Source organism: Durio zibethinus, chromosome 4, assembly GCF_047325235.1.
Source record: "Durio zibethinus cultivar Kanyao isolate XHJ-2024 chromosome 4, ASM4732523v1, whole genome shotgun sequence".
NCBI lineage: Eukaryota > Viridiplantae > Streptophyta > Magnoliopsida > Malvales > Malvaceae > Durio > Durio zibethinus.
In genome coordinates, this window is record NC_143165.1 from 2,782,898 (window position 1) to 2,798,557 (window position 15,660).

At 30.0% G+C, this 15,660-nt stretch overlaps 1 protein-coding gene and 1 long non-coding RNA gene across 4 annotated transcripts; both read left to right on the forward strand.

Moving 5' to 3' along the window:
* Positions 1-2,333: 2,333 nt before the first annotated feature.
* LOC111288117 (uncharacterized) lies at positions 2,334-10,480 on the forward strand. 3 transcript variants are annotated; one of them, XR_002690058.2, is made up of 6 exons: positions 2,334-2,676; positions 2,834-2,959; positions 8,992-9,126; positions 9,451-9,869; positions 9,951-10,024; positions 10,237-10,480. It is a non-coding gene; the product is annotated as an uncharacterized LOC111288117 (long non-coding RNA). The 3 variants fall into 3 exon arrangements; XR_016341363.1 differs by lacking the exon at positions 9,951-10,024 and having other exon boundaries at positions 2,335-2,676; XR_002690056.2 differs by lacking the exons at positions 9,951-10,024; positions 10,237-10,480 and having other exon boundaries at positions 2,339-2,676; positions 9,436-9,721.
* Positions 10,481-12,636: 2,156 nt separating this feature from the next.
* Positions 12,637-14,587, forward strand: LOC111287923 (pumilio homolog 12-like). Its single transcript, XM_022878623.2, has one exon. The coding sequence runs from the start codon at positions 12,937-12,939 to the stop codon at positions 14,335-14,337; it is 1,401 nt and encodes a 466-aa protein (XP_022734358.2). The 5' UTR covers positions 12,637-12,936; the 3' UTR covers positions 14,338-14,587.
* The last annotated feature ends 1,073 nt before the right edge of the window (positions 14,588-15,660 follow it).

Genomic DNA, 15,660 nt, shown 5'->3' on the forward strand with positions numbered 1-15,660 from the left:
AGTGATGAAACTTTTAGTTTTTAATTTAATATTTTGTTAATGTACTCAATAATACTATTTATATATAAATTTTTTGGATATTTTATTTTTCTCAAATATTATTATATGTTTTGAAATTTTTAATTAAAAAATTTTACTTTATTATGTTTTGATATATTAATTATATTATTTGTAGTTTATATATATATTGAATATCTAAATGAATAAATAATATTAATTTAAATATCTAAACACATTTAAATAAATAAAAATAATCCGATAACAAGTTAATTATTTCAGATATAATTAAATCTATAATCTATACTATTATCTATTGAAAGGGTCTCTTAAACCTTTTATACATGATAGTTATTATTATTGTTATTATTATTATTATTATTTGGGTTTAGTGGGCTTTTGAGATATGAAGGAATATGGATAAGCCTTCTACACATGACAATTATTATTTTTTTTGGGTTTAACAAGTTTTGAGTTGTGAGGGAAAATGGGTTGTTCTATAGGTTGGATTTTTAAAGAGTTTGTTATTGTATAAGTCTTTTACACATAATAGTTATCCAATTTTTTAGGTTTAATGGGTTTATGGGTGTGATGAAATGGGACTTGTTTTATGAGTTGAATTTTGTTTAAGTTTGTTTTTGTCTATGAATTTTGTTTTACATGTTTTTGTTTTATTTGGTACAATAAAACAAAATTGTAATATTAGCTTTTAATCTCTCACTAAATTGTATTATTTTATGTGGAACTTCCAATTTTTATTTGATATGCAAATATAATGCATTTAAATATCTTTAATTCTATCTTTATAATATATTTTAGAAAAATTATTGACCTTAACCAATCCCAAGTGAAGCACGGTTACAATACTAGTTATCTATAATAGTTGACTCTTTATACATACATATATATATATATATATAATAGTAGACTCTTAAGCGTCAAAACAATTAGTCCCTTATGAGATTTTTTTTATATTTTTTATAAAAAAATTTATTTAAAAAAAAATGTTATAAAAAATTGTAATTTTTTAATAAAAATATTTCTCAATACATATTTTTATGAAAAAAATGACAAAAAATTATAAAATATTAATAATCAATTAAAAATATATATATACACACAAATAAACATACATACAAATACATATCTTTATTACTATATACTATAATTAAAAATCGTCTCCTAATTTAATGAGTCCCCTTAGGATACTATTATTTTATTATTTTATAAAAAATTTTATTAAAAAAATGTTATGAAAAAATACCCAAAAAATCTAATAAAATATTTTTTGATAAATATTTTTATGAAAAAATACAAAAAAATTATACAATATCATTAATCAATAATCAATTAAACATATATCTTTACATAAATATGAATACATCATCTATTATTATGTACTATAATTAAAAGTAGCCTCCTAATCTTTACTACCACTCTATACATATAATAAAAGTAATCTCCTTTGATGTAGTGTACAACTCATTGATGTCTTAAAAAAGAATTGAAGGACATATGAGGGCATTGAAAAATTCTTTATAGCCGTATGCATGCATTTATTAAAGATGGGTCTTTCGACTCTTTTACAGTTCTTTTTTTCTAAATAGCTAATTTTTTTATTTAATATACTCGTTGGTAGGGTTGACAATAAGTCGGATCAAAATGAATTTTTATTCGTTTTAAATTTGATTTGATTTATATTCGTTAAATTTGATCTAATTTAAATTTTTTTAATTTTTTTATATTCGAACTCGATCCGATTTGATCTGATAATATATAAATTGTATTCGATTTAATCTGAAATTAATAAAATATTATTTTTTAAATATAAAATATTATTTTTTAAAATATAAATATTTAAATATATAATTATATAAATATATATAAATAAAAAATTAATTTAAAAAATTATTTTTATATAATATCGGATCGAATCGAGTTTGTTTAAAATTCGAATTCGAATCGACCCCGACATCTTTTTAGCACTACTCAATTTGATCCGAAATTCAATTTAAAAAAAAAATCCAACTCTATAGGCTCGGATCAAATCGAAACTTGTCGAGGACTGATTATGTTACTCACCCTACTCGTTAGTGGATAATTTTCTCTAACTTAAATATTTCATTGATTTAATAAGTTAAATTTATTTTTTTTGATAAAAATATTTTATGTTTGAATCTTATCGCCGATTATTTATTAGAATCATTTTAAATACATAATTTATAATTATTTATTTTAAATTCTTTTGATATTCCTTATCTTAGCCTAAAAATTTAACAATCTATTTATTTCGAATTTATCTAACCAAAAAAAAAAAAACTTCGAAACTTGAAACCGGTCTATTTCCCGAGCAAAACCACGAAGGATAACAATATTTCACGTCTTCTCTTTCGTCCCTTGTTATCATTTGTCTCTAATGATAAAAATTCAATAATTCAAAGCTAAAAAATTGTGAAACTGTTGTTGCACCTTGCTATCTTTGCTGAATATTTCACCTCTTCTCATGCTTCTGCTTCTCCAATGGTACTATGTTTATCGTCGTCTTTACAGCTAAGATTGTCTACTTTAAGAGTCTTTCCTACCTCTCCCAAAGGTTTAACCATCAATTTTCGGTCTTTCAATAGATGGATTTCCTTCAACCAATCTTTCATCAATTTCCCAACTTCTAACAAAGAACCTGTGAGTTGAAATTTCAATGACTTTTTATTACTCACAATTTTTTTAATTCAAATTCTCTTTTTTTTTTTTGTTGTAGGTTTGTTTAATATTTTTTTCATTGACTTTATTTTAAGCTACGAGGATTTCGATTATGAAGTTTTTCACATTTGTGTGTTAGGTTTATTAAGAGCACACTCTTCCAAATCTAAAAACAAGCTGAATTTTCTGTTTGATGTCCACAAACAAAATCCTCCCACTTTAAGAGCAACTTTCATTTTTGGTTGTTCGCTCCAAAATTTTCTTGGTAAGTTTGAATTTTTGCAGTTTTATTTTTTGTTATTATTATTTTTTTACTGATTTGAATATTTTAATTATGAAAGTGTTTCTTATAATTAGTTTTGATAATATTTTATTTATTGGTTTAAACCTGTTTGAATAAATGTCAATGTGAAATGACTGTATAAGAACTGACTTTCCTTACCTTAACAAAATGTGTGACTAGATTGATCAAATGTGCTAGATTTGTGACAATGTAGATAGGAATTGATAACTCATTGATCATGACCTACACAGAAAAAGAAGTTTACTTTTTTGATAACTGATAGGAATTGATTACATTACATTACAATAACAAATGTGCACTGCTGTCATTACATTACAAGAACAATTGTGCATTTTCTATATCTATACATTATAGGATCAAATGTGTACAACTGTCAAATGCCAATTACTTAAACCTATTTCGTCATTTTGATTTGTGAAAGAACCACTACTAAAGCACATGCCTTATCATCGCTATTAAGAGCTTAGAACAAACAACAAAAGACCTATTGTTTTTCTTCTATTCTGCAGGTGAAGCTAATTGGAAAAGTGTTCAAGTTTAAAAGCTCAAAGAGGATCTATAGTTCGTAAGGGATTGAAGCAAATGTGATTGTCAATAGATGGAAATGGGGACAATAATTGGGCCAAGATTCTAAAAAAGAAAAATAATATGCTAAATTCTCAAACTTGAAGCTCAAAAATATAAACTACCAGCTAGATAGGGACCAAATCCCCACATCACCATCAACAATAGAAGTTCCATATGACCTCTTTCCTAAAGAATCTACTAAAAAAAAACCAAAGATATTTGATTGGAATAATGATTTTGTCTATGTGTAACAGCTTTGGCTTCGGGTATTTTTACACTTCCTATATTTGATTCCATATCTTTAATAATTTAGGTAAAAAGATCCATGTTTGAGATCTTAAGCCACTCTTTAAATGCTAGGGAATACTCATAAACATGATACATTATAATGAAGACTTATTTTATCACAGTATCATTATATTTTTCTGTGTTTTTCCTCAGCATTTGTTTAATATTTTTTATACTAACTTCTTAGGAGCATGATTACCATTTTCATCAATCAAAGGTATGGATGTACCCATTGTATATAACACCTCACTTGAATATAACACCTCACTTAATGGAGGTATTACCATATGATAACCAATAGTGAACTTACAGTTAGTCTCAATATTTGTAAGCGAACTACAATAACAATTGCATGACACCTAAAGTAATAATTTTTCAATGCGTAGCTTGAGGATATGACCTTTTAAATTTGGTATCAACATGTCTATAACATTATATGAAAGTTACCCCTTGTTTCAATTTGATGGCCCTCTTAGCTGATGGCCATTTTAGCTATGTCATAAAAAGTTATTACAGGGACAATTTAGGAATAGATGGTAATGTATGCAAGGATATTTTGTAAGAAGGGATAAAAGAAGAATTTAGAAGGAAAAAAAATGAAAATGGGAAAGGGAATAAGAGGCACCAGTGAGAGAAAGAAGGGAAAGAAGAAAAATAAGAGTTGGGAAAAAAGGAAAATGAATGAGATTGAGAGGTTGTTTCCAATATAACAATGCCAAGGCCAACTTAATTTGGTATTTTTGTTGTTTAAAATAGATTTATTTTAATCTATTTTGTGGAAATTGAATGTATATTGAAAAACTGCTTATATGAATTATACAAGAATCTTAGGTTTATATACAACTAACTAGGGGTTAAACTAGGAAACTAAATCTTCCTTAATTCTAGGGATACAAATACTTAATTCTAGAGATACAAATATAAATATACAGATTACAAGATTACAACCAACTGTAAATAAGTGTTTTCCCACACTCCCCCTCAAGCTGGTGAATAGGTGTTTTCCATTCCCAGCTTGGAAATAATTCCTTGAAATGTTGCACTGCTGAGACCTTTAGTCAACACATCTGCAAGTTGACCCTTGGTTGATACATAAGGTGTACAAATCAACCCACTGTCTAGTTTCTCCTTTATGAAATGTCGGTCTACTTCAATGTGTTTTGTTCTGTCATGTTGTACAGGATTGTGTGCAATGCTTATTGCAGACTTGTTATCACAGCAGAGTCTCATTGGTCCATCCCACTTGATCTTCAAGTCTTCTAAGATAATCTTTAACCATAGTAGTTCACAAATCCCTTGAGCCATTGCTCTGAACTCTGCTTCAGCACTTGATCTTGCCATCACATTCTGTTTTTTACTCCTCCAAGTCACAAGATTACCACTTAAGAAAGTACAGTAGCCTGAGATGGATCTTCTATCAGTTACTGAACCTGCATAATCAGCATCTGTATATGCTTCTAGAACTAACCCTGAATTTCTTTTGAATAAGATACCTCTCCCAGGATTGGCCTTTAAATAGTGTAATATACGGTAAACAGCCTGTAGGTGCACTTCTTTAGGACTATGCATAAATTGACTTACCACACTCATAGCATATGCTATATCAGGTCTAGTATGTGAGAGATAAATGAGTATTCCAACTAATCTTTGATACATCTCTCTATTTACAGCAACATCTTCATTAGTTTTTCCAATTTTATGATTAGGATCCATAGGGGTATTTGCAGGTTTACATGCAAGCTTCTTAGTTTTCTTCAAAAGATCCATCACATATTTCTGTTGTGAGATAAAAATATCATGCCGTGAGTGAGCTATTTCAATTCCTAGAAAGTACTTCAATCTTCCTAGCTCTTTTATCTCAAATTCTCTAGCCAAACACTGTTTTAGAGATTCTCTCTCTTTTTTATCATCTCCAGTTACAATTATATCATCAACATACACTAATAAAACTGTGACTCTCCCTGAATCAGAGTGCTTGATAAACAATGTGTGATCTTCTTGACTCTGTTTATATCCCATTGTTAGCATCACTTTGGCAAATCTCCCGAACCAAGCTCTAGGAGACTGTTTAAGGCCATATAAAGCCTTTTTTAGCCTGCATACTTTGTTTACTTCTAGATGACCTCCAAATCCCGGTGGAACCTTCATATATATTTCTTCTTCCAAATCACCATGTAGAAAAACATTCTTTACATCAAATTGTTGAAGCTGCCAATTGTAATTTGCAGCCAATGATAACAAAATCCTAACTATATTCATCTTGGCAACTGGAGCAAAGGTTTCCTGGTAATCCACTCCATAGGTTTGAGTGTAGCCCTTAGCCACTAACCTGGCTTTATACCTTTCAACAGTACCATCTGCCTTGTATTTTACGGTGAAAACCCATTTACACCCCACTGAATTTTTTCCTTTAGGTAACTCTACCAGTTTCCATGTCTGATTTTTCTTTAAGGCCTCCATTTTTATTTTCATGGCTTGCCTCCATTTCTCATTGGATAATGCCTCGGATAATGTAGTTGGAACAGAAATAGTGTTTAAGCTCACAAGAAAATTTTTGTGGGATGGTGAAAATTTTTCAAATGACACAAAATTAGATATTGGGTATAATGGATGCTTGGTACATTCTCTGGTTCCTTTTCTAATGACAATAGGCAAATCATAATCACTAATTATAGTTTTAGGAGATTCATGCTCATTTTGAGAAACAGAGTAAAAAACTGTAGTTACCTCATTTCCAGAGTTAGGATCAGGTTCTTGGACTGGCATTGGTTCAGGATCTGAAACTTTTCTTTTTGAGTACACCTGTAATTCCTTCATAGAATCAAGAATAATATTATCCTTTGTCACATCTTCTGTATTTGGAATGGGTTCAGACTCAAATTCAGTGTTTGACTTGGGCTCAGCAGAAACAGGTTTCGACTCAGAAGAATTAATTAGTGTAAATGTTGAAGAAGGGGGTAAATCAAGCAAAAGAAGTCTTTATCCTTATCTTCCATGAATGAAGTCTCCCCCTGAAGATAAGGTTGAGTAAAAAATGGTTTATTTTCTTCAAAAGTGACATCTGCAGACACATAAAATTTTTTGATAGGAGGATGATAGCACTTATATCCTTTTTGAGTTGAAGAATACCCCACAAAAATATACTTAATCGCTCTTGGATCCAACTTTCCCCTGTTATGACTGTGAACATGAACAAATGATGTACAACCAAATATCCTAGGTGTGAGATTGTTTGTGGTATGAGGTTGGGATAAAATTGTGAGAGTAGTTCCATAGGAGTTTTAAATCCCAAAACTCTTGAAGGTAACCTATTTATAATGTATGTGGCAGTGAGAACAGCTTCTCCCCAATAAGATTTAAGTACATTTGCTTGAAAAAAAAAGGCTCGGGTTGTGGCTAGTAAATGACTGTTTTTCTTCTCTATCACTCCATTCTGCTGTGGAGTATTAACACAAGATGACTCATGGATAATCTCTTCTTTTTGAAAATAGGTGGATAGACTATGGTTGAAGTAGTCTCTTGCATTATCAGACCTAAATCTCTTGATTCTCACTCCAAATTGATTTTGGATCATGTTTTGGAAGCTTAAAAACATACTATTCACATCTGATTTAGATTTAAGTAAAAAAATTCAAGAGACCCTAGTACAATCATCTATGAATAAAACAAATCATCTCGCACCAAAAATATTAAGAATTGTAGAGGGACCCCAAATGTTACTATGAATCAAGTAAAAGGGAGTAGAACTTCTTTTGTTACTGATTGAAAAAGACACACGTCTATGTTTTGCAAATTCACAAATATCACAATGAAAATCTTCAACATTTAATCCTTTGAACAAAGAAGGAAACATGTTTTTCAAGGTTCCAAAAGAAGGATGTCCAAGACGAAAATGATAAAGCCAAATTTTGTCTTTATTGGAAGATTTTTCAGAAAGAAATGACAAAGGTAAACTATTTTTGATACTATTTGTGCTATTTGATGTCTCAAGATAGTATAGTCCATCCTTCTCCTTAGCAAGTCCAATCATCTTCCCCGAACTCTGGTCCTGAAATTCACAATAAGAAGGATAAAAAGTTACTTTGCAATTCATATCTCTGGTAAGTTTTTGTATAGATATAAGATTAATAGATAATCTAGGAACATGAAGAACATTTTGTAGAACAAACGAGGGATTAACTTGAACATCTCCTAATCCTGCCACTGTGGTAAGTGAACCATCAGCAACAACAATTTTCTTATTACTAGGACACAGGTTATATGTACTAAACTTTTGTGAAGAATGTGTCATGTGATCTGTGGCTCCTGAGTCAATGACCCAAGAACTCGTAATAGGCTTAACCGAGACATTTAATCCATGAGAACCAGAAGCTTTACCTGAACTATAAACTTTACCCAAAGAACATACCATAGTAGGCTTTTCAAAGATTTTCAATAAGTTTCTCAGCTTTTCAATCTCTTCCCTGTTGAACTCTCCTTGTTTCTGAGACATCTGTAGTACTCTAGTGATTTTCTCAGTTAACATTTTCTCAAATTGAGTGGTAGTGATATCTTTCTTTGAAATGGTTCGGCAATGAAGGCCTAAACAGGATTCGGCAATGAAGGCCTAAACAGGATTCGGCAATGAAGGCCTAAAAAAGTCGGCAATGAAGGCTGAAAATTTTGCTTCCCAAGAAGAGCCTAAAGCTCTGATACCATGTGGAAATTGAATGTATATTGAAAAACTGCTTATATGAATTATACAAGAATCTTAGGTTTATATACAACTAACTAGGGGTTAAACTAGGAAACTAAATCTTCCTTAATTCTAGGGATACAAATACTTAATTCTATAGATATAAATATAAATATACAGATTACAAGATTACAACCAGCTGTAAATAAATGTTTTCCCACATATTTTATTTTTTTCTATTTACTTCTTTGCTCCTCTCTAATCGATGTTGAAAGGAAATGAAAAGAAAGAGCGTGAAGTTGAGTTTGAGGTTAGCTGTCTGTAATTTTAGCTTTCTAAACATTGATTCTAATTAATGCTTGCAATATCTGAAGTTTTCAAGTTTGAATTTTATTTCATTTTTAGAGGCTAAAATGGAAACATTTTTTTTTTTTAACATTTCCTTTGTTCTATGTTTGGATAGAGACAAATAAAGGAAATGCAAGGCTTTCATGGATCATACCTTTTGTGCCACCGAGCTATCCCCGCTTCAGTTCCAATGGTCTTCACTCTGATGCTCTCCCAACTGAGCTATCCCCACTTTAGCTCCAACAGTCTGGTATATCATTCCTCATTCAACGAAAAAAAGCCTCGAAAAGAAAGAAAAACCTTTAAAAATGCATTCATATAAAAAATTCAAAGGCAATTATTGGTGACCATGATACTACCTTTGGTAGTGAAATGAAATTTGATTTGGAATGAGAAATAGAAATGGCTTTAGTAGGTCAAGAATGTTGGATAAGATTGGTGTATGAGTGAATGTAGATATGAAAGTTTAGAGATTTGGGCATGGCTCAGCTGTTTAAGTGCTTTTATGCTTTACTTATTTGCTAAGAGTACCATGTGAATGCTAACTTTACACGTTCAGTTTTTGTCATTACAGATTCTCGACTTTGGCTTTGATCAGTTGGGTGCAAATGGATCTCGGGTGCAACAATAAGTTTACTTCTTTTGTAACCATCTCTTAAATGATCTAATGTACAACTGCTTGTGTTGGTAATTAGGAATACTTTAGCAATATGTAAATTGTCTTTAGGTATTAGTTTTCATAGGATTTGAACTTGGTTTGACATTTTTCTTCATGCTGTATTGTATTATTGGTTTCCATAGTCGTTGTTAAGACTATCTATATATGACATTTCAATTTTAATTTATTCTTTCTCGATTTGTTTTTTATTTGAAGGCAAAACAGATTGATCATCCTATCCTTATCACATAATGTGTGTGTAACCTAGTTCAATCTCGCAAGTCTGAAGGTGTAAGCACTCAATTAAATGTTACATATGTGGCTTGCCATGCAAGGTGAAACCATTCTTTACATCACTGATTCTGATGTTGGTTAAAAATGGAAATGCCCTTCTGTGATTTTATCTTTCTATTTAGGTTTGGGATTGAGCAAGAGTACACTTGGACCAACAATGGATCATGCATTGAATTTCTAATTTAGATAAAAGAAGGTTTTTTGTGCCTTAATCTTTCATATATTCTTTTTGTTGTTAATTGAATCTCAATTTTTGTAAAAAATACATGTCCTGTTACCATAAAAGCTTCTGATAAGTTTTCTTTTGTCACAATAAAATGCTAGTGGTATCAAAAGCATTAGAAATTATTTTTGTTGAATATGCTTCTGAGTCTTCTACATGTTATTTTATTGTTGTTGGGTGGATAGGATTTTATTGTAGGAGCTGTGGTCATTGCTAGAGTTGATGATGCCTGACCTTTTTGCCGCTAAGGATGTAGACTTGAAGAAGCTACTAAATGCAAAAGATAAGGAGTTGATTGATCGTCTGAACCCATTTTGTGGCCATTAATCTTAAGGCACTTGAAATCAGATGTGATGTAGCTACTTGGCTCAAAGATACAACGGCAGATGCTTTCTTACTCGGGTTTTTAACGAGATATTGAGTTTTGTTTTCTTATAGTTTGTAGATTAGTGTTTGCAAAGTTATACTCACAAATTTATTTGGTTTCCAAATGTTAAAAAAAAAATTGACTATGAAAAAGACTCTGCTAGTAAATCACTATGAAATTGCTGTGAGAGACTAAGAGAATTTTCAATGCCGAAGAGTTCTTTTATTTTTTTTCTTTCTTTTTCCAATTTTCTTTTAGATTCTTCAAAGTTTGCCTTCAATTGTTTATTTATTATTCTATTTGATGATACTCTGCTGCTGAGGGAAACCTTAAGCTTTCAAAGCAGAAAAGCTCTATGCAGAATGCAAATTTGATGTGTGGTGACAACTTCATTTTGGTTGCTTAATTTTACAAGCATTTAATTGGTTAAGCAATATGATGATAAAATAAAAGGAAAATTTTTAAAAAAAATCGAAATAGATCAACGAAATTTTTGTGAGCATTTTTTATTCCCGTTGCTTACTTCTAACTTGAAAATTGTTAATGAAATTTGTAACGTAGTTGTTAAGTTAATTATTGATTCACTGATTGTAACTCACAATATTTAGGATTTGATTTGATGTTCCAAAACAGAAGATGCTCCCAACTTATTTTAATTTTAAAATTAAATTATAAGTATATAACTTTATTTTATTTTCACGGTAAAACGTGGGTATGTAACCTAGTTAACCTTAATTGAGGGCCTCATTCTTTGAAATTTGTCAAACAATTAGGCCTTCATAATTTTTTTTTTATTTAGTTAAGGAATAAAACAATGTTTTTGTATATATAAAAATAGTTTTCAAAATCGTATTTCAGGTTAAATGAAGGTTTAATTGAATGAGACCCTCAATTTTTTCGTAAATTAAAAAAAAACCAAAAAAAAAAAATTCCAACAAAAAAAAGAAAATCTTAGGTGGTGTTTGGTTTCAAAAAAATAGTCATGTTCTGTTTTCATTTTTTTTCGAAATGAAAAACATAAGTGAAAATGTGTTTGGTAATTGAAAATGAAAACAAATTTTTGGAAAACAAAAATAAAAATGGATTGAAATATGAAAGCCAAAAAAAATATTTTCAATTGTGAAAACAAGAGATATATATTAATTATTTTCTTATATTTTGTAGGTTACTATATTTAAATACTTTTAAATGTCATTAATTAATAAATATTTTAATATTTATAATTAAATGCTATTAATAATAATATCATTGAATATTTTATTATTTTCTTATTTTTACATTTTTAAGAAACAATTTTTATTTTCATTTATCAAATACATTTTTTAGAAAACAAAAAAAGAAAAAAAAACTATTTTTTAGAAAATGAAAATAAAAAATACAAAAAAAAATTTCTCAAACCAAACACGTTTTTTAGAAAATCTCTTAAAACTCTTAAAATGAAAATTATGAAAATGCTGTAATTTACAAATTTTTATATTTTCATACATAAATAAAGAAATAAGTAAAATTAAATTCAAATAATTATATTATTTTAAAATAAAAAATTGAGCCTTGGGTGTAACTAGATAAATTTTCTAGCTGTTCTAATTTAGGTCTCTTGTAATGGTAATAATCAAGTGTAATCACACATAATTTATGGCATGTGAAAAGCAGATTTTTTGTGATCACTTGAATATTTTGATCATATTTATCACATATTATAATTATAATAAAGGATTACATCTATTCATATAAAAAATTAAGAAATTATTTAATTCAATCACGTAAACAAATCAATCGTTTAAGAAGCACGTAATTAAATAAATTCAACACAAAATTAGATTAAATTAACATGTAATGAAACTTAATTTGAGATTTTAAGGTTCGAAAAGCTCTTCTTACCATTAAGATAAAATTTCATTGATAAACTATTTGCTTTAATAATAATACATAATTATTTGTCATGTGAGCTTTCAAGCAAGGGTTTGGGACTCATAAGCTTAATTAGAACTTTGCATAAAAATTTTATATTCAAAGTATAAAAAAAAAAATTTACCGAGACTTCATAGATACCTATTATATAAAAATGTGTATATAAATTATTAATGAATGTTAAGAAAAAAGAAATCAAAACTAGAAATGCATATACAAAGAGTTAATGAATTTTGATAAGTTTTTTATTTTTTATTTTTAAAAATAGTGGATAAGGAAGGATTTAAAACCCAAATTTTCCTTTTTTTTTTTTTTTTTTTAATATTTGCCTTGTTATATACTTTGATTTTGAAAACAATAATTTTTTTTAGCCTGGTGAGATTCCTTGCTAAACAAGTATTTAGCTCTCTCTTTGTACAATACTTGAATTCCTAGTTCTAAACCAACTTGTAATCTTGAGCTAACCCTTCAATTCATCATCCTACACAAACTTGAACAATTTCGAGTATTATAAGTAGGAAAATTTGCTTCATATCTCATTTATTGGTTTCCTTCTCTCTGCTTCTTGTTTCCTCTTGTTCTTCTTGTTTCTTGTTCTGCAAGTTCCATGGAGAACTCTGCTGCTGATCCTAAAAGTACCCTCAACACAACGGCTTTCATGGGTTGTACTTCTCTTGAAACCCTTCAGCGTTCTTTTGGGAATCTTCATGTGAAGAATGGCTTGGCTATTGCTCCTCAGGCTCAGGGCAAAAGGGTTTCTTCATCTTTGCCTCTGAATGGTTCTTTAACAGGCGTCTTGCCTGGTCTATTGAGCAACAGAGAAAGCATTCTGGATTCTTCAAAAATATTGAATGTCGGCCATGGTTTTGGTGCACCATACCCGTATAGTTTGGCATCACCGGAACGGAAGGATTCCATGTTCAATAATGTTAACTTGATCGGTGGTTTTTCTAATGGAAACCCCGGCCTTCCTTCTCATCCTGAAGCAATTTCTAATGTTTTCTGGACTCAACAGAGGATCAATGGCAATGTGCGCCCGCGAGTTAGTAGGATTATTACACTGGCCATGACTGAAGATGGCTCAAAATATTTGCAGGATTTGTTTTTGAAGGACTCGAGTATCAGGAAACTGATATTTGAAGGGGTTATTGAGTACATATTCCAGCTGATGACCAACCAATATGGACGCTATCTATTTCAAAAGCTGATTGAGTTAGAAGATCAAAACCAGTTGGGGATGATTGTGGAGAAACTAGCATCCTCTTGTGGAGCCATCTTCGATGCATCAATTGATAAATATGGCAGTTATTCAATGAAGAAGCTGATCAAAGTGCTAGAGAAATCACCATTGGTTACTGAGGTTGTGAAAGCTTTGTGCAACAAATTCTGGGAACTGATGGTCAATCAAACAGGACAAAATGTTATAATGGAGTGCCTAGACATTGTTGATTCTCAGAAGAATGATTTTCTATACATTGAAGCCATCAATAACTGTCTCCAACTAGCCACACATGAGAGAGGATGTGCATCCTTGAACAGTTTCATCTCCCGCATCAAAGGTCCCCGAAGAGATGAACTCCTGAACTTGATATCTGATCATGTGGTGTACCTGGCACAAGATCCTGCAGGGAACTTTGTTGTGCAGTGCGTTCTGGAACTCCATAATCCTGCCATTATCGACAAAATTTGCTCCAACCTGAAAGGTTACTATGTAAAACTATCAATTCAGAAAGGAGGAAGTCATGTAGTAGAGAAGTGCTTGAGATCAGCAGGGATGGATCATGTGGTAACTGAATTTCTTCAGAGCAATCAACTTTTCCAAGTTGCCAAGGATCAGTATGGAAACTATGTGCTCCAAACGGCTTTGAGAGAGACAAAGAAAACTTGTAGTCCACTTCATGAAAGTCTTGTTGTGAAACTTCAGCAACATCTTAACCGTCTTCAGCATGGATATGGAAGAAATATCCTCACATTGATGACAGCTACAGTTCAACAAAGCATGATATGATCTGGAAACAAGCCTCATATCTTCTTCTTTTCATGCAAAGTAAATATCTGCATACAATATGTTCTTTGTTCAAATGTTTCATGGTGTTTCTTTTTTTTTTTTTTTTGTAGATTTTAGCATATTGAAGGGTAGGATTGGAGTGAATTCTCTGTTAAAACGTTCAAGTTTTGAGTGTACCAGCAACTGTTATCCATGAAGTTTGTTATCAAACACCATGAAATTACATATATAGATTAATGAATCAATGTACATGAGCCTGTTTCCATATAATTTCTCTTGATTAAATTTTTTATTTTGACATCGAAACTTAATTCAATCAATTTATGCAATTATCTTTAAGAAAATATTTAATAAATTTAAAATTCATATCTCAATACTTACAATCCATTTCTTATCTCTTGACTTTCTTTGTTAAAAAAAAAAATCTCCATTTTGTAGGAAAAAAATAGTAAAATAAATGTATTAATTCCAAAATAAAGGGTCAGAGGTGAGATGCCAAATTTTGAGAGGAATCTAGGAAAGTACAGAACCAGATTGAGTAGTTTTAACACTTTTTGTCCGACCACCACAAAATAAATTAGTTTTGATAACAAGACTTAGATGAAATTTTTTACATATTCTTTAAAAATTATTCAATAAAAATTTCACTATAAACTTATGGATGAATTATTATAGTTCAATAAAAAACAATAATGTATAGAAAATATTGAAAATATTATTTATAATTCAATTTTTATAAATATTTATTTAACTGTAAAATTTTTGTTAAAAGTTTTCATAAAAATACGTATCCAAATTTATTAAAATTTTTTAAAATTTTATACATTTGATTTATTTAGAAAAAAATTTTAAATCTATCATTTTAAAATTTAAATTTTATTTAAACCAAAAAAATCCCAAAGTCTAGCGGGTTTCAACCCTTTGCTGCTATTTCTCAGCTCTTAGATTCAGATTGTAAATAAATAAAGTATTTCCCCATTTCTTATCCTTGAAAAACCCTGGCTACTGAGACTTTGAGAGAAGCAAAATCGCCAATCCCCTCTTCCCCTTGATGTCTTTTATTTGTTTGCTTTATAAAAGAATACTATTTGGTGAGATTAATGGCAGCTGGGAAATGCTTTTATCTGATTTTGGACTGCCACAATAGATGATTAAGCAACAACATTATTTCAGTTAATGTGCCATTTATAATTTGGGAACGTCAATCGTCCTTAAAAGAAAAATTTTTTCAAAGACATGGCGGCCTAATTTCGTCATTTTTGTTACCTCATATGGAACAATTCTGACATGTTTTATGAGCTTTTGTGACGCTCGTTACTCAAG

Bases quoted from the DNA above. Each gene is read 5' to 3' on its own strand.
- LOC111287923 (XM_022878623.2), top strand. From the start codon at position 12,937: ATGGAGAACTCTGCTGCTGATCCTAAAAGTACCCTCAACACAACGGCT.